This window comes from Carya illinoinensis, chromosome 4, assembly GCF_018687715.1.
Source record: "Carya illinoinensis cultivar Pawnee chromosome 4, C.illinoinensisPawnee_v1, whole genome shotgun sequence".
Taxonomy (NCBI): Eukaryota; Viridiplantae; Streptophyta; class Magnoliopsida; order Fagales; family Juglandaceae; genus Carya; species Carya illinoinensis.
The window spans coordinates 40,139,113-40,165,840 of NC_056755.1; the positions used below are offsets into that span (position 1 = coordinate 40,139,113).

Here is a 26,728-nt window from a genome sequence, read left to right on the forward strand (position 1 = left end):
CTGTTATATATTTTACATTAAAAATAATTTTATAATTTAACGAGCCATATCAAAATATCAAACCACGTCAATTTGTAGGATTATTTTATGTAATTCCTTCGTGACTAGATGTTACACATCAAAAGAAAGTTCAGATATTATTGTCGAAACTTAGGAAGTCTAGGTCGATCCAATATAGAAATACTCAACTGTGCTTAGGCAGCTGAGTGGGAGAGTAACTGTGACCCTTTCCTATAAAAATGGACTATGCTGCATGGAAAGGAAGCATGAAATTGTATGATGTCAACACATATCTCAAAATATTTCCAAAGCGATTGAGTGAAATTGTTGAACCAATTCACTATAAGGAGAGAGTCCGACTCAATAATGAGGTCTGATACATTGAGTTGGTAGAGTGAAGTTAACCCAATTTTCAACGTTGAAAGTTCTGCAAAAGTGTTTATGCCATCACCCAAAAAATAGGAGAAACCAAACATAAAAGAGCTAGAGGAGTGTATTAAACCTCTCCTTCCCAACATCTCCTCTATATTATTTGATCTTTGTTTTTTGGGTCAGTATATTATATTTGTCTTGGTAGAAGATAGCCTGAATAGATGTTGTACCCTACGTTACCTCAAATGTTTTTCAAAATGCTTTCCCCGCGGACAAGACAGGCTTCGCTCAACTCAGGTTGGCATGCAGGTGCTAATTAATTTCGAACATACAGATTCAGATTGAAAAAAAGGAGACTTTCTTTGTGGAGGTAAACCTTTTGCTGATCTGTATTTTCTTAGGATAAATATTTTTACAGTAATGGTAAATAACAGTTATGAGTAATGCAAGAGTTAGAATATGGTCTATTATTAAAAATTTAATTTTTTTATATAAATTTTATATTTATTTACTTTTTTTTAAAAAAATTCGCGGCGTTTGTGTATTTACTTATTGACAAACATCATTTATCATATTTTTAACGTTGGCATGATTGAAAAGCTATTACATATTTTGACACTTCGCTAGCAGTACAACCAAAGTCGCTTTGGCCGAGTGGTTAAGGCGTGTGCCTGCTAAGTACATGGGGTTTCCCCGCGAGAGTTCGAATCTCTCAGGCGACGATTTCATCCTTCTTTTTTATTTGTAATATCTACCTCTCTAGTTATTCTTCATCAATTAAACTTCGAACACACTTTTCGAATCTCTCCTTGCGTACCTGTCTTCACCTCAATGCTACTCATTTTAATCATGGCTTTTGGAAAATTCCTGTTAAATCTTAACCCCAGCAATCCCCTTATACTTCCGGCATAGTTTTGCACGATGCTACGCGTTGCAGCGTCCCTCCATAGCCTCTGGTCCGACTCTAAAACAGCTTTTCCATCACGTAAATTCTTGAAGAAACTCACATCAAACTTGGTCTGGCTGTCATCATCCAATGCTACACGTTTAGAGCCATCGCCACCTTTGGGACAAAGAGCTTGGAGCTTTGACAGAAATGCTTGGTTTATGGTGGGGTCGGAGTTGCCAGTGGCTGTGAAGTTATATAAACGGTACCTGAAGAACAAACAATCTGTTTGGCCTATGGTATGTGCACCTGAAAAAAATACAAATCCAGGCCCCCTGAAAATATGTCAAATTATGTATGAAACATGTCAATCAATGTCTCCCTTCTAATGATCAGGGAGATAGGAAGAGGGAAATAGTACCAACTAAAGTGACAAGATCATGATCATCAAGGCCTTTAGCATCGAATTTTTGCCTCTGGGCTGCAATGGAGTCGAAAGGAGAAGGCAAATTTGAGGCTTGGGAGGACAAAGAAACTCTGCCATCTCGTCTTCCAGTGGGCACTGGCCAACTTGGACCATCATTCTGATATATGGAAAAAACAGGGGAGTACACAAAGTTTAGATACCGTGATACATAAGTACTGTGCTGTTGAAAGCCATGGAGTTCTGCTACTTATAAGTCATTATGAAACAAAAAAAAAATTTCAAGATTCAAATGCTTTTTCATGGTAGCCGGATGTTGTAAACTTCTACATAAATGACTGTCAATAAACGTACAATCTTGCAAATAGATTTTTTCAAAAAGAGATTGTATACCAAGTTGACAGCATCACGAGCAGCCAGAGCTACTATATCGGCGCATGATACCACTCCAGGTCACAACGCCTCTAGTTGTGATTTTGCATCATCGATTACTTAAATCCTCTAAAGCCGAGGTTTGGAAGTGCATTCCTCTCAGCAGAAGACCCCGTAATCAACACCGAACCATCACAGCCCTGCGCCATATATATTGATCGTCTATTACTAGTTTCTCCTAATTAGGGGTGACAATATGTGGCACGACCCGTTAATTCAATATGAATACGATACGAAATTAGCAGGTTTGGATTTAATATTAACGAGTTTATATCAAAATGGGTTGATTTGTTAAGACACGATTTATAAACGGGTCAACTTGTTTAACACGAAATCAACAAGTTTTGACTATTTTAGAATTTATTTTGAAATTAAAATTTTATTACTGTTAAATTATAATATTGGTATTTCTCAGTATGGTTATGTTTTTATTGTTGGGATTTAGTTTTAGACCTATGCTCATATTTGTTATTGTATGGTACTTTGTAATGTTGGTTTTATTATATGTTAAAATTTGAAAAATATTGATATATATTTTTTAATATAGTGTGGTTATTAATAAATATAAATTTTAAATTTTATGTGAAATTATGTTAATTGGGTTAAATGAATTGTGCATTTTAATTCAACCAATTTACATGAAACAAACAAATTTGAATGAGTTATGTCGTGTTAACATATTTTTAATTAATTATTAAACGGATAAAAAATAGGTGACATGGCATGACTCATTATCTAAATGAGTTGGGTTAAGGTTTAGAAATTTGCCACATTTAGTTTAATGTGTTGAGTTCAGGTTGACTTATATAGTTGAATATTTATGACTTAACATGATTCCAAAATATGATTTGCCACCCCTACTCCTAACATGTCAAAAAGCATATCAAATATAGATCAATAAGAAGTGTTACAACCACAAAAGGATCTCACAAAAATAAATACACAAACTAATATAATTTCTTATAATAGGTTGTATTTACTATATAATAAAAATAATTTTATAATCTAACGCACCACGTTGAGCTATATCAATTTGTAGATTTGTTTTTGTAGAAACTCTTTGGGTTTAAAACATATCTCTAGATCTATATATTTATATATATATATATATCTCTCTCTCTCTCTCTATATGTATATAGTATGTGTGTGTGTGTATATATATCTATAGTAATTATATAAGCGGCGATCGACGAGCTACAGTGTTAAGAACAGTAGTTTTACCACTCCGTGCATTTATTCCGTGTTGATTGTTAATTGTCTTTTTTATCCTTTTGGTTTCATCTTTTGTATCCGTTTAAATAAGAATATTTTGGTCTTTAATGTTAAGTTGTGTCAGTGATATTTTCTCCCCAGAAAAATTTTAGGCCGCAAGTCCATCTCTCATTCTCGCCTTCGTCTTCCTCCCACATTTTTTCTCTCAACTCAGACCCTCTACCATCCATTTCTCGCGGCCCTCCATTTCTCTTCATGTAGCTAAAACCCAAATCGCCAAAGCTGTGAAACCCAGCCCCAACACTTGTCTCTCCCTCTGTTTCCATCATCTCCACCACATCATCTCCCCAACGCCTGTCTCTCCCTCTGTGAAACCCAAATCACCAAAGCTGTGAAACCCACCACCGTACGAAGTCTGGTCGAGGACGACCTGGTTCAAGGTCCTGATTCCCAACAGTTATTAGAGCCAGCAAGTAACTGCAAACAAAAGTAACCGACACTTTCCAGACACGCAGATTTAACTTCTACAGCGATCGAGCAAGCAAGTCATGCAGTGGGGGTGTCACTCCCAATTATTCAGGTCTTCCCATTTCTCTCTCTCTCTCTCTCTCTCTCTCTCTCTCTCTCTCTCTCTCTCTTCCGGATGCACTTGCTGTCTTTCCTTCGTTACTCTGTAAGTCTCGCTCTGTATTTTTTTTTTTGGGAAAATTCGGTTTGTGATTTAATTGCTTCTTGGGGAATTGTTCATTTGCAACCTGGATCAAAGGAAAATGGGGTTAATTTCAGGGGTTTTCATGGGGATGGTATTCGGGATTGCATTGATGGCGGGATGGAAACAAATGATGCGGTACCGGAGCACCAAGCGAATTGCTAAGGTATTACCCAAATTTGGATGCATCCAAAGTTTATTTCTGTTTATATTTATTCTCGAATCGTCTCAAGTTGTTGTTTTCTTGTTTTCTTTTTTCATGTTTAAATTGGAGATTTGCGTTGAATGATTGGTTCGGTGGGTTAGGGATTTTAAGTTTACATGATTTTAAGTTTACATGAAAACCGGTGGAGAAAAGTTGCAAATATATCTTTCGATTATTTTTTTGTGATGCTTAAACTAGAACAAACAATGGGGCGATCCTTGCTACTTCTGGTTTGAGATGCAATTTTTTGTCTATGTATCTTATTTCTCATTTTCATACTCACTTGGACAATCTCCCTTTTGAGCGCCTTCATAAAAGAATCAAAACTGAAGTGGGTTGCAGGAGATACTGGATGCGATTTCGGAAGCGAAGGTGCTGGGCGATGATCACTATTATCATGCGTGGGGTACACCTTGGGGTTATGGATACGATGGCTCGACGAGGGATTGGGACGACGTCGTGGCGGAGATGTAGGAGGAGGTTTGCAGGGAAAGAGGTGGTGACGAGATGGAGAGGTTTTGTGCGCAGAGGTTTCTGAATGAGCCCTGATCCTTTTATTCAGTTTCCGTTGAGTACAGCTTTTACCATATGTAACATTCTCATTTATATATATAGTAGATATATAAGTTTGTGTTGTGGAGGTGAATTGTTATTGTGGTGGATGGTATATATATGGGTTCTAAAGTGGTAGGAAATTTCTATCTATCTCTCTCCCTCTCTCTTACTCTCTCCCTCTCTCTTACTCAGTTACTCGCCGAAGGAAGAAAATGCTAATGCCAAAAAGAAACTAATTAAAAACGAGAAGGATATGTTATGTTTTCAGTCACATTCTATTATCTATATCTAATTGATTTCATTTTTTATTATTTTTTCCGGCTACCATATATGCAGCTTTACTAGGGAACAAGTTGAACAACTTGACAAGAACAAGCAATGGTCCAGGGCACTTGATGGTTCTAATTACCTCCCAGGAATGGTACCTATCTTTGGGTAAGATAATTATACTTCTCCTGATCAAAGTTTTGTGGCCATGGATCTGTAAATGCTTGATTATTTGCGCGGGCTTGTTTAATCGAAATGAGTGATCATTTGATTTTTAGTTTCCTTTTGCAGGTTTTGTATACAATCTTGTTGCTTTATTTTGCAATAATTAAATTCTTATGACTTTTGGCGTGGTTTCGCCGATTGAAGATATTTTTTGAACTTCTAATTGTAAATAATTTGTAGCTAGCTATTTCACGGAGTTCAATTAAATGGTAACATTGTCTGTGTGTGGATTATAAACTCTCTACTATCTAAAGCGAAAGTAGCTTTGATTTTTGCTATGATAAAAGATGATTTTTTTTTTTTTTGGTGGCAAACTACAACTCTTCTGTGCGTTTTTAGCTAATAATCTGGAATGAGATGCTCTAAAATGTAAAATGGTCATGAGGGAGCAGCCAAGTTCCAAAACAGCTTCGGTAATAATGGTTATACTGTCTTTCATTATTGCTGCTATAGAGAGCGTTGTTTTTTTTTTCTTTTTTTTTTTTTTATCATTTCTTGCTATTGAAGAACTTAAAGAAAAGCTTGCTGTGGAGAGCATTGTTTTTTAATTGGAAGAATGGTCTTTGAGGCTGTGGGTGTGTGTGTCTTGCCACACTACCTATTCAGTTTGGCAACCAATTATTACTATTTTGGCGTAGAAGGTTGGAAGTTTTCTGGTCATCTCAAAAGTAACAATTTGAGGTCATATTCTTGTCTTTGGTCTACCTACCAAGGCAGTGATAATATTTTTGGGTTGATTCTGGTGAATATTGCTACCTTGGTAACTTGTGGCCTGCAGTTGCTGACGAGGAACTACTTGTCAAAAAAAAAAAAAAAAAAACTATGGTTCGATCCTTGCTACTTCTGGTTTGAGATGCAATTTTTTGTGAAAGTATCTTATTTCTCATTTTCATACTCACTTGGACAATCTCTCTTTTGAGCACCTTCATAAAAGAATCAAAACTGAAGTCAGTGTTCTTAATTATAAATAGTCACACGAAGCAAACTTTTTGTTGATTTTCTTTTGAGTCTAGCCTCGGGCCCATTTCAGAGAACCAGTTAGATAAGCAGCTTTAGCTGAGCTAACATTCTTCATAGATGTGATATCAGATATAGGTTTTATCGTTTTACTTGGTTAATAATATTAGGAATGATTCTATTCTTTTGTAGGCTGTCGATATAAAACTCCTTGGATCCCTTAATCGGGATGATTTGAAGAAAATTTGCGGTGATAATTTTCCTGAATGGATATCTTTCCCCGCCTTTGAACAGGTTGATTATTTTTTGTTTATTTATTTTTTATTATCATTATGCTTATTCGTTTACATACTGAGTGGAATATTTCCCCTCAGCTTTTCTAACATTTGATATAATGAACAGAGAGGACTCAAAAGATCATATGGTTTGCTTTGTTTCGGCACATATCTTAGTCGAATTAAATGATGTTTTTACAAGATGGAAATCTCTTGGGAAAAAGTGGGATTATGAAAGCTCTAAGGTTGGGCTAAAAACCTATCAAGTGGAAAGCTGACAGACCATTGATACCAGATACGGTGTTCAAAAAGTTCCTTTGCATAATAATTTGTTGATAAGAGGTCATTGCCAACCATTGACAAGGTCAAGGGATATGGTGGAAGAGATGTGGAAGTAAGTAATATGCTAATATTTTTCATGATTAGATATGATTTTGTGTGGATGATTTTTTTTTTATTCAAAAAAGATATGATTTTCTATCTTTATAAATAATAAATGATATATAAGTGCTTATAGAAATAAATAAATAAATGAGATAGTGAAATTTTTGTTATTTAGCCAATTTGTTATTTTTGGTAAGTTTTTTATTTTCACAACAATTTTTCATTTTCATATTAGGATAGATTTTTTCTGCTCTTTATGAGTGTTTTATTATTCTCTTCATATGTATAGGTCATGAAGATTGCACATGATTGCATTCAGAAATCATTGCAGTTTATACATGAAAGAGAAATTTCTCACCTAGATGTCAAACCTTATAATATTTATGTAAAGAATGGTGTTTATAAGTTGTCATTTTGGATGTGCAATTCTCACGGTAAGAGCTTGCAAATTGAATAATGATTTTGTATGTTCAATTTATGTAAAGAATGTGTTTTATTTTCTGTTGTTCAACTTAAATTAGTTTTAGTGCATGTTGTTATGAGATGATAATGTCATCTTCCATTTCAAAGATGTTACTGTTATCTGTTTTTGCAAAAATAATTTCTATAGAATTATTTTATTCCTCCAACCGGGTGCTATGTATATTACTAGATTATATGGATATAATAATATAATATGATTGATGGTCAAGCTTTTGGTATCTGTGATCAAGAAGTTTGGTTTTCTAAAATTTTTAGTATGTTTGGCTTGTTGTATTGTCTGGATAGAGTAAATTTACAGGGTGGTTTTGAAAGGAGCCGCACTTTGGTTCTTAGTGCAGTGGCTGTTGGTGTGGGGTTGTTTTGCACTCTGTTTATTTCGTTTTATGTGATGCAATGTCTAATTTTTTTTATTCAACTTCAACTAAGCTTGCTCTGAACAAATTTGGCAAATCTACAAATAGAATCAACTTTCATCCCTTTATGTTGTATTGGAAACTAATCTTTTACTTTTTCTTATTTGTGCTATCATCTAATTAATATCCTCCAATTCACTATACTTATTCTAAAAAAGTTCATAAAATTTATTATTCCTTCCATCCACAGCAAATATTTTATTAACATCAATTTTTTATAAAAAATATTATTTTTGTCTAAAATAATAACAAACCCAACTAAGCAAATGTGCATCGCACGTTGCCTCTCCACTAGTATATATAAATACACACAATAGAAACTCGTACTCAGTTGTTTTAGTGTTCAGAAAATAATCACGAGATAAAAACCATAGACAGGAAGTAGACCTGAACAAAGCAGTCAGGAAGTGAAGCCTCAACAAGCCAGCTGCGATTGTAGGATCCAACTAAATTTTAGGCAAAACCAAGTCAAGTATGCGGTACCCACGAGGCTTTGGAATATGCATCTAGAGAATTATCTGATAGACCTACAATTGAAGTTCGGAAATAATATGGACACAACTATTACACAACTCTAATAAAAGGTGAGGATCGTGTAATCGTTGTGTCTATGTTATTTTGAGAAATGCTTTATTTTCAAAGAGATTCTACGAAAATAAACTTACAAATTGACGTAACTTGATGTGGTAAGTTAAAATGTAAAACTATTTTTATTGTAAAATAGATCTAACGTATCATATAAAGTTATGTCATTTTATGGGTTTATTTTTGTGTGATATGCTTCTGACTGTAGAATTTCTCTATTATTTTTCAATCTTCGAGGTCAAGATTGAATGCATCCATTTTAAATATGCCAAGAAAGCCTAACTGTGATTCCTATGGTCCCCAAGGATTAGGGGTTAGTGTCATTCTACCTGAAGGCCATTGAGTATGTGTTTAGATGTGCACTTGGGTGTATGCTCACATTTGCTAAATTATATGTTAAAACGTGCATAAGTAGTGGTGGCAATTTGTATTTGCGACTCGTGTTTGTGTTGTGTCTACTCATAAATATTTGACTATATGGGTCAACCTGAACACGACCTATTAAGCTAAATGAGCCAAACTTTTAAACTCTAATACGACCCATTTAAATAGCAGTTTGTGTCATATTACCCGTTCTGACCTGTTTAATAATTAATTATAAATGAGTTAACATGACACGACTCATTTCAACTTATTTCATATAAATGGGTTGAACTAATCTACATAATCCATTTGACTTAATTAACATAATCTCGCATAAAATTTAAAATCTATATTTATTAGTAATCACAATATCTTAAAAAAATAAAAAATAAGACTACTTACTAACAAAAAATATCAATATTTTTTAGATTTTAAACTATGATAAAATCAATATTACAATCCAATAATAACAAATATGAGTATAAGTCCAAAATTACAATTCCAATAATAAAAATATAAATATATTGAGAAATACTAATATTATAACCCGACAATAATAAAATTGTAATTTTGAAATAAGATTTAAATGGGTTATTGTGGTTGATTTTGGGTTAAACATGTGGACCAGTTATTGACCCATTTATTAATTGTATCTTAATGAGTCAATCCGTTTTGGTTCAAATCTATTCATATCAATTTCGTGTTGAGTTCACGAGTCAAGTCACATATTGCCACTTCTTTGTGTAATGGATTGATCTAAGTCTCAAGTCAAAAACGCTTTTTATCCTCCATTAATCGTATAAAGTTATTAGAATTATGGTATTTACAAGCCTATTATGTAATACACTACTTATGAGACCTATTATATTCATAAGAAAGGTCAAAGTACCAATAATTTTATATGTAAGCTAATGTGGCAGGCTTCCACATCAGAGGTATATGGAAGTATGTGTCAATACATAGGCTTGTAAATAGATTTATTCAAGTTTTTGACCACACTATTCTTAATCTGTTATAAGATTGTGAAGCTCTTGTAATAATTGTTAATTAGGGGGAATTAGAATCTGGTATATAAGTCATTTTGATAGTCGTAGAAACATATACATGTTAGACATTATCATGATATTTAGGATGAATATAAACGAGTTGAGATTAAAAAAGTTGTGGATAGTCAGAGTCTATATTTAATTTGTATGTGAATACGAGTTAAGCTCAAACTCATTATTGAGTCACCAAGTTGTATATTATGTTTACGTGTAATTTATTTCTTTATGGAATGAGTTTGAACATTTTGATCAAGAGCAATACAAATTTGACAAAATAGATTAATTATATTATATCTGGAGGGTCGAATGGACTCTCATAAAGAAGTGACTAAACCCACAACCAAGAAAGGCAATGGGAGGTAGAGAGCCCAAGGCTCTTGATCCACAAGGAAAGTGTCCCTGTCTGCAACGCGCCAATACAGAATTGAATTTCAAGTGTCATTAACTATTGACTGATAATGTTACAAGCAAGATCTTGCCCGCGTGTGATCTCTGACTGCGATATTCACCCAGGGCATTAATCCCTCCTAAGGTAACAGCGGATTATGACCCTTAACAAACTGCATTCTAGTAGGGATGAGAGGAGCCCTCTTACTCCACCACCATCGCATATAAATAAAGTTCAAAGGACACAATTGAGGTAACTTTTGAACGATATACACTCGAAATACACTCCAGAATTCATATTGACTTAAGCATCAGAAGTGTCTTGTGACACCCCAACCCTTCCTACTTTTTGATTGCAGGTTACCGGAAGACGTTGTCATTGCTACGAAACATGTCTATAATATTTGGCGCTATTTGTGGGATCTCTTTTTCCTACATCTCAACGTGCTTTTCATATACTTGTGGCAACATGTTCTCAAGTAATATGCGACCAAGAAACAATGACAACAAGTGTTTAAGCAAACGATAGGATGGAAGGAAGGTTCACTGAGATGGAGGAAAGGATGAAGAAGATGACTCTGGAGCTAGAAAATCACCAATGAGAAAATGACGCTCATAGGCAAAAAACTACAGACAAAACTGCATCGAGCCACGATGAAATGAACGAGGTGGAGTCGTAAATCATAGCCAGGACAATCCTTGAAGACGAAGAGAAAAAGAAGACGCACCAAGAACTGTGTCACCTCATGGAAAAATACAAGGAGATGACTAGGAAGATAGGCTAATCATCTTCAGTTGATACTCTACTCAACAACACCAACTTTGTTTACATCCATGAGATAATGATGATGTCGCTCCTGCTAAAGTTCAAAGTCTCACAAATGGAGCTATATGACAGGTCTAAAGATCCAGTAGAACATCTGGATACCTTTAAGACTTACATAACTCTCCATGGTTTCTTGGTAGAGATTGCCTGTCGAGCTTTCCCCTTAACTCTGAAAGGGGTGGCAAAAGGATGGTTTGGAGCCCTACAACTTCATAGATAGTTCTGGAGACCTCACAAGGCAATTTTGACACAATTTATGGCTAGTAGAAGGAGAAGCTGACATACGGCGTACCTTCTAATAGCCAAACAACGGGAGGACAAGATCTTGAAGGTGCACCTGGTCCGATTAAATAAGGAACACGTGTTTGCGGATGATCAAGAAGTAAAGATTAAGCTTGCTTTGATCTTAGGAGGCATATAACCCAGGCACCCATTTATGGCCTAGGAATCAACTAGCCACTAACAGACAACTCGCAAAGGAAAATCTTCAGGCTAAAGGTGGGAGAAAACTCAAAGGTCTCATCAAGGTGAAAGCCCTAAGTGGTGGTGGACAGTAAAGGAAAATCTTGACGATGCTTCTCACCAAAATCTAAGAAGGAAAATGCACATTTGGGTGAGATTTGTACAATAATGTGAGGATTCATTGGGAGTGGTCCCACTTTCTCAAGTAGGAAGGCATATAAACGAAGAATGCAAACCTCGTCTTCCAAGTAGAGTTGGCGGTCAACAATCCAGTCGACAAGTTCGTCGACTCCTTGAAGCACAAAACTAGATTGTAGTAGGATAAGGGAAAAACAGGTAGAACAATGATTAAGACGAGAAAACTCACTGAAGGCAAAAAGCCCCTTAGTCAGCATGGAGTATCCCTGATTTAGTCCTACATGCAGTTGCGATCCTGTGGAGTAGATCTTGAAGAATGAGACCCAGGGTGACCAGGCAGCACGGAAAGGTTAAGTCCCCCACCATAAGAAGGGGGCTTGGAACGACCCACTTGCTTAGACGGCAGGGTAGCGAGGCTATTGGCAAGCAGAATGCGAACGTGGAACCAGTCAAAATTGTCTGTTTGCCTTCAACTAGTGGCTTGGCATCCCCCTAAAAGGGTAACCTGGTCTACCACCCTCTTTGAATTAACGGGCAAAAATGCCTTCCCACCACAAGGAAACTCATTGAAAGGAAAGAAAGGAATCGAAACCCAACTGCCACTAAACACCACACTCAAAGGTTCATCACAGGATACCCCCTAAGGATTGAATGAAAGGTTAAGAGACTCCCCGGCATAAATCGTGGAAGGAATGAATGGCGTGGAAACACTTCCTTGCCAATTTCCAGCACTAGTGGGTTACAGTACTCGACGCCACATGATGCAGTACAACAATAATGTCCTCTAGACATTGGGATGAAGATAGGCCGAAGCTAAACCTAAATAATCCAAAACATACCAAATCGGAAGACAGAAGGGGGGGAGGTAGTTGATCTTGCAAATTTCGAGGACGAAATTTGTTTTAAGGGGGGGAGGATGTGATGACCCGCTTTCACGTGTTTTTTCACTGAAGGGTTGTTTTTAATTTAATTAATATATTGCTTTATTTATTTTAAACTATTGCGTTTTAAATTTAGTTTTTATTTGTTGGATGTTGTGTTTTATTTATTTATTTATTTTACGATTTTTAATCTAATTCTTGGCGGATTTGTTTTGTTGTCCAGAGTGAGGATTGGACCTCATTTCCTCATACATCTCTTTTTTTTCCTTTTTCCTTTTTCCCTTTTTCTCTTTTCTTTTTCTTCTTTCTTTTTCTTTTTTCTTTCTTTTTCTTTTCTTCTTTCTTCCTCTCCCGATCGTCTCTCTCTCTCTCTCTCTCTCTCTCTCTCTCTCTCTCTCTCTCTCTCTCTCTCTCTCTCTCTCTCTCTCTCTCTCTCTCTCTCTCTCTCTCTCTCTCTCTTTCTCTCTCTCTCTCTCTCCGGAATCACCTTTAGCCCCGACCCACCGCCGTCCGGCCACCGTGGGCGACACCACCCCCACCGGTTGAGCCCCCTCCCTCCGGCGCACCACCCCACCGAATCTCAGCCCCATCAGGCTAGCCGTTTGGCCGGAAAACGCCCAACAAAGCCCCACGATTTTTGCCTCGATCCGCCGCCGTCGCTCCACCTCCGGCCACCACCTCTTCACCACTTCATCACCGGTTCCTTGCCGTCCTAACCCACCCATTTCCGACCTCTAATAGCCACCGGAACAGCTCCCACGAGCTAGCTTTCCATTTTGGAAAATCGGCCATCAACCACCGTTTTCGCCGCCACCCACGGCCAAACTTCACTTCCACTAGTTTCATAATCATCCTTAGACCATTTCCTATCAATCCCAAGCCCTGGTTTGTCCCCGTTCAAAAGTGGGTATTTTACAACCCACGGCCACAGTGAATTTTCACTGTTACGTTGCTTTCCTTCCGCTGTTTGCAACGCCGCAAGCTTTCTAAAAATACCGTATAGCGCTGTAAGTATTTTTCAAACCCTCCTTTTATATATAAAAGGAGGGCAACCATGAATAAGACTTGAAAAATGAAAAAGAATGACATCAAGTAGGATCTTGATGGCCGGAAAGTCCTTGATCTATGCCAAAAGTTAGTTTTAAGGATGATGAACAAATGGATTGGCAAAGAATTCTACTAATTAAATTTATCGTTTTGAGTTTGGGAATTCTTTTCATTTAAGATTTCCTGTCATGGATTGAGTTATGATATGGGGTGAGTTTGTTGCTCATTGTGAAAGTATTTGAACATGAGAGGTTTTAGTAGCTGGTTAATTGAGATGATTAAGCAAAGGGAAGAAAGTGATTTTATGTTTGCTGAGTAGGGGAGACAGGTGCTAAAGGTTCAGTATCCAATTCAAGGGTTGAGATACTCTGTAGATTGGATTGTGCAGGTTCTATGGATGTAAGGGAGCCAGGTGAAGTCTGTACGATTGGTTCCTAAGCCAATGGTGTTGAGAGTGAGGCATTGAGATGGTCAGAGGTAGTATATATTGAATAAAAATGAGAAGGAAAGAGAACAGGACCTCTTTGGGAAGATGCTTCTCAGGAAGAAGCTGTAGATGCAAGTTGATCATGTGCTGGGAATTGTAGTTTATCAAACACCACATATCTCGAGACATACACTCGGTGTGAGACTAAATTTGAGACATTTGTAACCCTTTTGATTTGAATAGTAACCTAGAAAAACACATTGTTTGCAACTCTAGTTTGTGCTTGTTATATGATCTTAGTAGTGGGTAGCATGCACAACCAAAGACCTTGAGGGTGGTGTAGTTTGGTTCTTGCTGAAATAGCTTAGTGAAGGGTGATGCAAATTTAAGTGTAGCTATTAGCAATCTCTTTATCAATTAGATAGTAGTATAAAGAGCTTTAACCCAATAGGTCATAGGGAGATGAGATTGCCCCGAAAGACTAAGTCCAGTCTCAATGACATGACTACATTTTCGTTTAGCTATTCCATTTTGTTGGGATGTATGGTGGGTAGGTTAATCTATGGTAAATTTCATGATCGGCAAGATACTTGGTGAATTGAGTTGATGTATACTCTCCTCCACAATCAGTTTCAAGTTGCTTAATTTTGGTTGATAAGAGATTTTTAGTCGTACACTTAAATTTGACAAATGTCTCAAACACCTTGAATTTATGTTTAAGTGGGGATAACCAAGAGTATCTAGAGTAGTGATCAATAAAGTGTACATAAAACTTATAGCCATTTATTGACAAAATAGGTGATGTCCATACATCACTATGAACAAGTTCTAAAGGACATGACAAGACTTGATAAATGGAAGTTGTTTGCTTTTTGCAACTTGACATGAATTACACAAATACTTCTTAGACATAAGTTGGACATAGGCAGCTGTTTGGTCTTGACAAGATGTTGCAAAACTTGAGAGTTTGAATGCCCCAATCTGTTATGCCAAATTGCTGCATAAGTCTTTATTCCCAACAAAGCCATGAGTGCTTTAATTTTATTTTTGGCTAGAGGGTTCAGCTGCACAGGAAACAACCCATCTCCATTGCCCCCCCCCCCCCCCCCCCCACAAGAAGATCTTCCCAGTAAGGTTGTCCTTTACAAACAAAATAAGTGTTGGTTAGTTTCAAATAATAACTAATATCCCAACAGAAATTATTGATAGAGAGGAGGTTGGCTAAGGCCTCATTGACAATATAAAATATTTTTAAGATAGCAAAAGGAATTGTTAGAATAAAAGATAGAAGAACCTGTGTGAGCAATGTGGAGTTCACTACCATTGCCTACTTCAATCGTGTCATTTTCCCGGTATGGTTGTTGCAAGGTTAGCTTATTGAAGTTTATAGCAATATGATTGTTAGCTCCACTATCCACAAGCCATTTTTTATTGTCTTTATGCATATAATTTGATTGGGCAGCCATAGCAGCAAATTCACTTGGTGGATGGTGACCTTGGAATGCATAGTACTCCATGCGGTGGAAGTAATCGAGAGCTTGATGATTGTTTCTACCACATATTTGATGATTGTAGAGGAGTATTTGTGCTGGCTACACTGTGAGGTGCTTCCATACTTCTACTTATTTGATGGTTTCTATAAGTAGAGTACAAATGAGCCAGATGAGTTGTTTTGATTATCCAGCATCTGTTCAAAGCTAAACAATTCCGATTACAATTCTTACAAGGTCATAGAGGTTTCCCTTATGGGGATGGAAAATAAGGTCACAAAGGTATTGTATTGAGAGTTGAGGCCTCTTACAATGTAGTAGATCAAGTCTTCATCTTCTATTAGCTTGCCAACGATAGCCAGCTAATCAGCAAGGGACTTTGCAACACGAACAAATTCGGCACAAGTTCTGTTCCCTTGGCAAAGATTTTGCAATTAGCGACGCAAATAGTTGATGCGAGATCAACATGGAGAGACATATCGATTTGCTAATGCAGACCATACCTGTTGGAAGCTATTTAGCCCATAAACAGTAAAGATTACTTTTGTTGTGAAAAACGATGACAATGAATTGAAAGATTATGTGGAACGAGAAAAAATAATCACACACGATACAAGATTTACGTGGTTCAGCAAATTGTTTACGTCTACGGGAGCTGCAGAGGATTTTACTATTGAGGAATATCACACTACAATGATAGATCACTCACTGTATGTCCACAGTGTTTCTACAGTACGACCATATGATGTAAACATCATATATATAGTTAAATGGCGAAAAAACCCTAAAAATGCATGTTCGCTCAAGCGGCGTGTCGAGTTCGCGTCGAGCGAACTTCCTTTCCGCATCTGCTCGAACTCACTGTCGAGCTGATATCGAGCGTTCAAATCTGTCTGACTTCGCTCGAGCGGCCAATGCCTCCTCTCGAGCGAAAACTTCCTGCTCGAGCTCACTGTCGAGCTAACATCAAATGTTCGAATCTGTCTGAATTCGCTCGAGCGGCCAATGCCTTCGCTCGAGCGGTGTGGACCAGACTCCACAGTACTCAACAATTCTCCCACTTGGAGACTGGTACACTCGTTGCATTGCCGTTTTCTTCAAACATGATATCCTCCACCTCTGCAACTCACTGCCTCTGTCTTCATACTAGAAGACCAACTGAAGTTGCGCACAACTTCAGTTTCTCAAGTGTAACACCCTTTGTCAACATATCAGCAGGGTTCTTGCTTCCATAAATCTTCTCAAGTAACAACTGTCTGTCATCTAACAATGATCGTATGAAATGATACCTGATCTGAATGTGCATGGTCCTGGAATGGAATACTGGATTCTTGGCAAGGAATATGACACTCTGACTATCACTGTAGAGAGTGCCTTTCTGATTCTTTTTACCTAACTCCTCCAAGAAGCCCTGTAGCCATACCATCTCCTTTGCAGCCTCTGACACTGCAATATACTCAGTTTTTGTAGTAGACAAAGAAACTGTTTTCTGTAGATTAGAACCCCATGACATTGCAGTCCACCAATTGTATAAACAAAGCTCATGGTACTCTTTCTGCTATCAATATCTCCAGCTAGATCAGCATCAACATAGTCCTGTACCTCCAAGCTCTCTCTAAAGAAACACAAACAGGTTTCTGAGGAACCCTTTAGGTACCTCAAAATCCGTTTCATGGGTTACTCATGTATCTACACACAACTCCCACTGCATGGGCATCCGGTCTTGTGCAAACCATAGTATACATAAGTGAACCAATAGTTGAGGCATAAGGAACCTTACTCATGTAATCTTGTTCCTCCTCTGATTCAGGTGACTGATTCTTGCTGAGTCTGAAGTGACTCTCCAAGGGTGTGCCAACTGGTTTGGCCTTGTCCATATTGAACCTGCTGAGTACCTTTTTCACATACTCAGCTTGTGAGAGTCTCAACGTACCTCTGACTCTATCTCTGACAATTCTTATGCCAAGGATTTGCTTTGCAGCTTCCAAATCGTTCATTGCAAAATGTTCTGACATCTGCTTCTTTAGATTATTGATCTCATCAATTCTAGCCCCTGTAATAAGCATGTCATCCACATACAACAACAGAATAATATAAGAATTGTCAAAATGCTTGACATAGCAACAGTGATCTGCCTGACATCTAATGTACCCTGCACTGTGCATGAAGTTATCAAATTTCTTGTACCACTGTCTAGGAGCTTGTTTCAGGCCATACAAGCTCTTCTTCAATCTACAAACTAAACCTTCATTTCCCTGTACCACAAACCCCTCAGGCTGATGCATGTAGCTGTCTTCTTCAAGGTCTCCATGAAGAAAAGCTGTCTTCTCATCTAAATGCTCAAGAAATAAATCTTCAGTAGCAACCATAGCCAGTAACATCCTGATGGTTGTGATCTTTACCATAGGAGAAAAGATTTCAGAGTAATCAATACCCTGCTTCTGCTGAAAGCCTTTTACAACAAGTCTAGCCTTGTACCTCTTACTGCCATCATGCTCAGTTTTCACCCGGTACACCCACTTGTTGTGTAATGCCTTCTTCCTTGATGGAAGTTCTGTCAACTCCCATGTCTGATTCTCTAATAGGGAATCCATCTCATCTTCCATGGCCAGCTCCCACTTGCTAGAATTTTCATTTTGCAAGGTTTCTTCGTAACTCTGTGGTTCTCCATCATCTGTCAACAAAATGTAATTCAAAGTAGGTGAGAAACACTGTGTAGGACGTATAGTCCTAACTGACCTGCGAACTGCAACTGTAGGAGGAGACTGTTCTGAAACTGCCCGCGGAATAATAGCAATGGGTGCACTGGACCCACTCTCCCCGTCACTCACATCTCTACACTGCACTGTAACCTCTGGTAGGTCACCCAATCTTACAAACTTGGACTCCTGAGGAGCTGCTACAGAAGCTGTACTAGACTTATCCTTGTACATAATTTTCTCATTAAAAATCACATTCCTGCTTCTTATATTTTCCAACCCTGATCATCCCAGAAACGATAGCCAAATGCTTTGTCTCTATAGCCAATGAAATAACATTTCTTTGACTTAGCCTTAAGTTTACTACGAGCGTCAGAATCAATAAGCACATAAGAAAGATAACCAAAAGTTTTAAGGTGAGAAAATTTGACCTGTTTCCTGCTCCAAACCTCCTCAGGCAATCCACAATCCAGTGGAACTGATGGCCTTCTGTTTATCAAGTAAACGACAGTGCTGACTGCATCTGCCCAGAAAGTGGGTGGTAGTCCAGCGTGCAATCTCATGCTTATAGCACACTCATTAATGATTCTGTTCATACGCTCAGCAACTCCATTTTGTTGTGGTGTCCCGGGAATGGTCTTTTCCATTCTGATACCCAGAGCTGCACAATACTCCTTGAAACCACCATCGACATACTCACCACCATTGTCAGACCTCAAACATTTCAATTTCAAGCCTGTCTCTATCTCAACCATGGTTTTCCAAATTTTGAAAACATTAAATACATTAGATTTATACTTCAAAAAATAAACCCATACCTTCCTACTATGATCATCAATGAACGTGACATAGTAGCGAGAACTTCCAAGAGATGCCACTGGGGAAGGACCCCACACATCTGTGTGCACAAGATCCAGTCTTCCTGTCTTAGGTGTCTTGCCACTTTTCAAGAAGCTGACCTTCTTTTGTTTCCCCATAACACAACTCTCATACATACTGAGATCAACTAACTTCAGTTCTTGTAGCTTGCCTCTAGATAGAAGTTCTTTCATACCCTTCTGACTTATATGACCAAGCCTGCAATGCCACAAATCTGCTGTACTCTCTGCAATGGTAGTAGCAATAGTGTCAATAAAACCAGTAGTCATATATAGTGTACCAGTTTTCTTACCCCGAGCCAGTACCAATGCCCCTTTTGTGACCTTCCAGGTGCTATCTGAGAACACCACTGAATGACCACACTCATCAAGCTGCCCAACAGAAATGAGGTTCTTCTTCAACTCAGGAATGTGCCTGACCTTTTGTAAGTTCCATTTGTTCTTGTCAGGGAGTGCAATATCAATGTCTCCCATCCTCACTACGTTCAAAGCCTCTCCATCAGCCAAATACACCTTCCCAAAATCACCTGCAACATAGTTCCGCATTAGCTCCGGGTGGGAAGATGGATGGAAGGAAGCCCCTGAATCCAGTATCCAGTAATCAACTGGACTATGAACTGCAAGCAATAGTGCATCCTATACTTCTTCAGTTACCACATTAGCACTATCATTCTCGGTCTTCTTAGGGTTTTTGCAATTCTTCTTTATGTGGCCAGCATTGCCACAATTCCAGCAAATTGCCTGCTGACCAGGCCTCGACTTGCTCTTGCCCCTGTACTTTGATTTTGATCTTCCTCTGTTTGAGTTCTTGTCATGTGATCTCCCTCGATAATCAACATTTAGAGCTGAACTCAAACCCGAGGTCTCGCCTGAATCTTTCCTGCGCACCTCCTCAGCCAAAATCAAATCACGAATATCATCATATTTTAATTTAGCTTTTCCAACAGAATTACTAACAGCCATTCTCATGGCTTCCCAACTATTTGGCAGTGAAACCAATAGTATCAGTGCACGTATCTCATCATCAAATTCAATTTCAACAGACGACAATTGATTTGTGATAGTATTAAAATCATTCAGATGTTGTGCAACATGCGTACCATCTGCCATATTTAAATTGAATAACTTTTTCATCAAATGTACCTTGTTATTTGTTGACGGCTTTTCATACATACCTGACAAAGCCGCCATGAGATCCGCAGTCTTCTTCTCCTTGATGACGTTGTGTGCAACAGATCTCGACAGGGTTAATCGAATAACCCCCAGAACTTGTCGATCCAACAGGTTCCAATTAGCATCATCCATCTTTTCCGGTTGCTTTCCTAATAGTGGAAGATGAAGTTTCTTCCCATAGAGGTAGTCCTCTATTTGCATCCTCCAGTATCCAAAATCCGTGCCATCAAACTTCTCGATCCCCGATGCCTTCAATTCATCTCCAGCCATCGTTTTTTCTCAGACCCGAACCTTGGCTCTTGATACCAATTGTTGTGAAAAACGATGACAATGAATTGAAAAAGAGAATATGGAACGAGAAAAAACAATCACACACGACACAAGATTTACGTGGTTCGGCAAATTGCTTACGTCCAAGGGAGCTGTAGAGGATTTTATTATTGAGGAATATCACACTACAATGATAGATCACTCACTGTACGTCCACAGTGTTTCTACAGTACGGTCATATGATGTAAACATCATATATATAGTTAAACGGCGGAAAAACCCTAAAAATGCATGTTCGCTTGAGCGGCGTGTCGAGCGAACTTCCTTCCCGCATCTGCTCGAGCTCACTGTCGAGCTGACATCGAGCGTTCAACTCTGTCTGACTTCGCTCGAGCGGCCAATGCCTCTGCTCGAGCGAAAACTTCCTGCTCGAGCTCACTGTTGAGCTAACATCGAGCATTCAAATTTGTCTGAATTCGCTCGAGCGGCCAATGCCTCTGCTCGAGCGGTGTGGACCAGACTCCACAATACTCAACAACTTTCTCAAACAGTGTGGAGATAAATTAACTCAAAATATTCTGATCATTCTTTTCCCAAATGGTGAAAGCATAATTGAGAGTTGGTGGGATTTGATCATACTCCTTTGTGTCAGGCACAAATTGATATTTAGGTGGGCATGGCCCTGGGCCATCAAGAATGCCTAACATGCATGCCATTCGATCGCAAGATGGGTAGAAACTGACATACCCACATCATGTAGTTTGTATCATCCAGCTTGATAGGTAGCAGGGTGTGTGATGCTAGGAAGAGAAAGGCTAACTGCATAGATTAGTGATTAGTGATAGGTTGCTGTAGGATGTCATGGATAAAAAAAATGGTGTGAACTTGACGGCTTTGGTACCAAGTAAGAAAGTAAGAAACTTTGAATTCGACAAAATGATTCTTTGTTTGCATTGATGAGTATATAAAGATTTTACATGATAAGATGATGAGTAAAACAAAGGATGTTTACAAAGGATATGTGCTATTTAAGTTACAAACTTCGTTCTATAGTTATCCAATGATCACTATCTTCTGTTTCTATATTTTCTGAGCTGACAAGTGTTGGAACTGATTTTGAGTTTGTTGCTGTGTTGATAAGTCTTGGAGTCGTGGCAGTGGTTTTGAGGTTGACTGTTTGAGTTTGAACAGGATCCTTAACATTTTGGACCTCCCTTCTCTGGCTAAAGTACCTCGGTTTTGCGTACTAGCTAGGTACGATGTGTACCAACCCATTTGGATCGTCGAGCTTCCCCGTAAGCCGGAGTAACATCTCTAATGAGAATGAAACCAGCTAAAGATCATGGTACTCGGAAATGAAAATGGAAACCAATTTTTCCTTTGCTAAATCTGGAAACACCATTCACTTCTATAAATCACAAACATTCTGTTACTACACAACTTATATATATACATATATATATTGATTTTAGGTGGGAGTTTGGGACTCTACATGTGTTTGTATCCAAGGCATTTCTATCGTAGGAGTTGCCCGAGTAAAAGTAAGAAATACTTGTCTCAATCCGTTTACCCAAATCCAATTACTTGGCTGCTTGTTCCAGGATTGGAGCTTTAATCCAAGTCTCCTCAAGCCCACTGGTTTGCAGCGGTGGCAATGAAAAAACGCTAACGGTTGAGCTCCCACTCCGAATTTCCTTCAAAACCCGCAGCGCTGAGACTGTGCTCTTCATGTATAAGCTCTTCATATGCACGATATCAGCAAATTCCTTTGGCATTTTGAGCATGTCATCATTCTTGGTAGTATCCAAAGTTGCCGCTGGATCACACGCGTCATCCCTGTTTGCTGGCGAGGTCGTTAATGTCGGAGCCGGGGGATCATTATTCATGGGGAAGAGGCGCTCCAGCATTGCCTCGCACTCCTTGACAAGCTTGTAGAGCAGGTCGGTGGTGAAGAAGGGCTCTTGCAAGACCTTTTGAATGAAGGGTAAGCGAATGAGAGCACCTGTTCTTTTGTCATACTTCTTCAGTATCTTCACCAATCCTGTTGATCATATCATACATGTCAATTAGTGAGCTGCATGCCTCCAAAAAGCTGTAACATTTCTAAGCCTCTATTTCATACACGTGACGACTTGATCTATCAATGCAAGAATATTCATCAAACCAAACTTTAAAGAAAAAGCAATAAGCATATATATGGACCAGATTTATAAAGGGTGGGACATAAAGATGCATGCCATATTCACGCAGAATTTGTATATTTAAAATTTGTATAAATTACTTTTTAATTAATATTTTTTCCGCATCTTTCATTATTGTTAAAAGAGTACAAACAAAAAGACCAAAAAAATGAAAAAAAGATACCTGTGTAGTTAAGGGCGCTATAGTTCTCCAACAAAACCATCTCTCCGTGGAAATCCACCGTCTCCTTCCAAATACTCATCATCTCTTCGTTGCAATCCCTTGCCTTCGCCACCCTATCTTGCAACTCCTGCATTAATCCCATCACATGTACAAGAACTAATGGGTCAACCACAACACCTATCAAAACATTATTGAATTATTGACACACACTGTTGATATATATATATATATATATATATATATAGAAGTTAAAAGCGTGATCAGTTTCCATAAAAATTATTTGATATTAATATTTTTATAAACGTGACGGATTTCATATTATCAGGTGCCAAACTTGTAGATGATACTACTCATTTTTTTCATTACTTGGCCACTTTAGTCTATAATTAATAGGAAATGGCTTAACGATCGATGGATTAATAAAGCCGCGTGATTTCTAACATGGATTGAAATATTCTACTTAACTTGGCAGAAAAAGAAAAAAAAATTTATGTATAAACTTATCACATATATAAATCACTATATTAATATATATTTTTATTCACCTCGTTGCAACAAATATATAATAAATAATATATTTATAATCTGACTTGAAAGGAATATTTTTAGAATAGTGCTATTTCAGTACTTATGATATATATATTATACGTATTTTACTCAAAATATTATATATATTGAATATCTATTTTATTTTATCAGTTTTTATTTTTTTTAAATTTAAATTTTAAAATTTTTTACCATTTTAATAACTAACACATCGTATAATTATAAATATAAATAACACATTCCTTATTTTTAACATGCTTATAATTATAGATTTAAATATAAAATTCTAAATATGAATCGTTTTAGGAAAATGCTTCTTGAACTGAAAAAATGATCCACAATTTTGATCGATTGTATTTTTTTTTATTTAAAAATTAAGAAAGTAATTATTAGTGAATTAGTATTTTTTTATTTTATAAAAATATAAAAAAAAAATGGTTGAAAATAAAAATTAAATATTAAAAAAATAGATTTACATTATTCCATCTACTCTATCGATCCATTTCTTCTGTCCCTGTTGCCCATCGTTTTAAAAGGGCAAAGACGTGACCAGTGTCTACAACCAGATGGCGGCGAGATTGCCATCTGGGGAGACGTCATTGAGAGTGAGTACTAAACGCGGTCCACGACAACAACGGCGACGCCACGACAAAAGAGTAACGGCTTCTGCCAGTAAACGAGGAGAAACTTCCACGTGCTCATGAGTGTGAGCCCAAAAAAACACTATGTACTACCGGTGTAAGATAGATAGATGGCGTGAAGAACGACGCCATTTTAGCTATCGTTTTGGGTTTTATCAAGAGTGTGTACGTGTTCTTTGTTCCTGAAAAATCTGTTTCCCCTAAGAACTAGATTAGATAAAACGAAAATATATTAGCAGTTCAGCTTCAATTTAAGATGAAGCATGGCAATATATTGAGTCAAAAGATTAAGAAAGTTTCAATTGATCTCTGCCTAGTTAATGGAAATACAGACGATAAGGAAACAGGAATTGAGATTTACGCTACCGTATTTTCTACTCTATCTCAAAGAAAGAGAGTGAGATCTGGAAAAAGATATACCTTCAATCTGATAATGTACTCCTCCTCTTTCTCAACGAAGAACGTGTTAAATTTCTCGAGCTCGTTCTCCAGCAGCCTTTCGAAGTCGATCTCCTCCTTGGACATGCTCTGCTTCTCGTCTATGGAGGTGTTGGAGCCGTTTCCGGGGGTGGATTCCACGGCCTGATCCACTCTCGGACGCTTGGTCGGCCTATCACCTCCTTTGGGCTCGAGGAGCTTGAGCTTCTTCTTGAGCTCCTTGTAGGACAGGAACTTGTCGCGCCATTCAGGTAAAGCCTCTTCAATCTGGTTGCTGAGACTCTTTCCGAATTTCATGCCTCTGCTTTGGGAGTGTTTGGTAGCAAAGTAAGCAAGACGACGGGGGCTGAATGTGAAGGAAAATCTTCGAGAAAATGGCAGAAGATAGGGAAGAGAAGGGAGGGTGAGATATCGTTATTAAGAACAGAATATTCGAGGGGCATTGTTGGAATATCCGTTTGTTTAATAAGACTCATAAGAGCATATCTCGAGTTTTATTCTTTCTTATTTACGCAGCGAGAAAGAGATAGAGACAGTGACACAGACAGAGTTAGGATGACACGTGGCAATATACAACTCCCCGAGGGCCGAAGCCACATTGGGTAGCGTGATAGAGTAGGGTAGCGTGATAGAGTAGACCTATCAATGGCAGCAAAGGATGGTGCTACCGTTGGTGACTGGAGTCACCGTTAGGCAAAAAAAATTTTTAATTTTTTGTTTTTTTTTAATTATTTTTTAATACTTTTAAACATTTTAAAAAAATTTAAAAAAATTATAATAATATTAAAAAATTTCTTAATTATTAAGAAAAAGAAAAAATTAAAAAAAAAAATTTGGCCAGCGGTGGCATCTAGTGGGAGCCACCAGCAGTGGCCTTAGTATTAGGGCTGAGCAAAAATCTGAAAATCCGACTCCGACTCCGACTCCGTTCCGGCTCCGACAAGTCGGAGTCGGAGTCGGAGGATTTTTTCGGTGGAAAGTCGGAGTCGGAGTCGGAGTCGGAGGCCAGGCAGATCCGACTCCGACTCCGACTCCGACTCCAACTCCCTATTCCGACTCCGACTCCGACTCCGCATCCGACTCCGCTCCGCTAATGTACATAGTTTATAAATAATAAATGTGTTTTTCTATATATTAATCATATAAATATAAATATAATAACATGTAATATTAATGTATAAATACTAAAATGCTTAATAACATGTAACATTATAATACCAATGTATAATATAACATATAACACTAATATATAAGTAATAAATTTATAATAGCATTTAATACTAATGTATAAAAATTAAAATTGATTATATAGATTTTATATAACTATATCTTATATATTAACATCATTAGTTAAATTCAATAATATACTAGTAATTCGCACTAGTTATTAGTTATAAACTTATAGTAAATAAGTTAATAAATATTACTAATTTACTATATACTAATAGACTAATAGTATTAGACTATTAGTATATAGTAAATTACTAATATATTAATATCTTTAAGTTATTATCTATTAGTACTAGTGTAACTAGTGTTATTACATATTATTAGTTACTAGTTATTACATCTAGTTATTATTAGTTTAGACTATAGTAAATAAGTTAATAAATATTACTAATTTACTATTATACTATATACTAATATACTATTAGTTATATATATATATATATATATATTAAATTAATATCATTAAGTTATTATCTATTAGTACTAGCGTAACTAATGTTATTACATATTATTAGTTACTAGTTAGTAGTTATTACATCTAGACTATCTAGTTATTAGACTATAGTAAATAAGTTAATAAATATTACTAATTTACTAATTTACTAATTTAATAGTATTAGCATTAGTGTATTACTAATATATAATATATATATATAAATTATAATAGTATAGTATTAGTTAATATATATTAAATTAATATCTTTAAGTTATTATCTATTAGTGCTAGTATAACTAGTGTTATTACATATTATTAGTTACTAGTTATTACATCTAGTTATTATTAGTTATAGACTATAGTAAATAAGTTAATAAATATATTAGTTACTAGTTATTACATCTAGTTATTTGTTATAGACTATAGTAAATAAGTTAATAAATATTACTAATTTACTATATATTAATAGACTAATAGTATTAGTATTAGTATATTACTAATATATAATATATATAATAGTATACTATTAGTTAATATATATTAAATTAATATCACAATATAATTACATAATTATTAAATATATTCCCTTGGATATAACAACA

At 37.0% G+C, this 26,728-nt stretch overlaps 1 protein-coding gene, 1 long non-coding RNA gene, 1 other non-coding gene and 1 pseudogene across 7 annotated transcripts; 2 read left to right on the forward strand and 2 right to left on the reverse strand.

Annotated features, from left to right (window-relative positions):
- Nucleotides 1-1,012: 1,012 nt before the first annotated feature.
- Nucleotides 1,013-1,094, forward strand: TRNAS-GCU. The gene has a single exon. It is a non-coding gene; the product is annotated as a tRNA-Ser (tRNA).
- Nucleotides 1,091-20,138, reverse strand: LOC122306507 (annotated as a pseudogene).
- On the forward strand, nt 3,278-7,523 carry LOC122308371. Of its 5 annotated transcripts, none has more exons than XR_006242019.1 (7): nt 3,278-3,906; nt 4,113-4,201; nt 4,573-4,807; nt 5,132-5,230; nt 6,437-6,538; nt 6,647-6,913; nt 7,193-7,523. It is a non-coding gene; the product is annotated as an uncharacterized LOC122308371 (long non-coding RNA). The 5 variants fall into 5 exon arrangements; XR_006242018.1 differs by having other exon boundaries at nt 3,279-3,906; nt 4,573-4,770; XR_006242017.1 differs by having other exon boundaries at nt 4,573-5,230.
- A 1,689-nt stretch (nt 20,139-21,827) lies between the features above and the next one.
- On the reverse strand, nt 21,828-24,917 carry LOC122306730 (SPX domain-containing protein 2-like). The gene is made up of 3 exons (XM_043119236.1): nt 24,443-24,917; nt 22,836-22,962; nt 21,828-22,512 (listed from the first exon to the last, which is right to left on the reverse strand). Exons 1-3 carry the CDS (start codon nt 24,755-24,757, stop codon nt 22,052-22,054), a joined length of 903 nt encoding a protein of 300 aa, XP_042975170.1. The 5' UTR covers nt 24,758-24,917; the 3' UTR covers nt 21,828-22,051.
- Nucleotides 24,918-26,728: the final 1,811 nt, after the last annotated feature.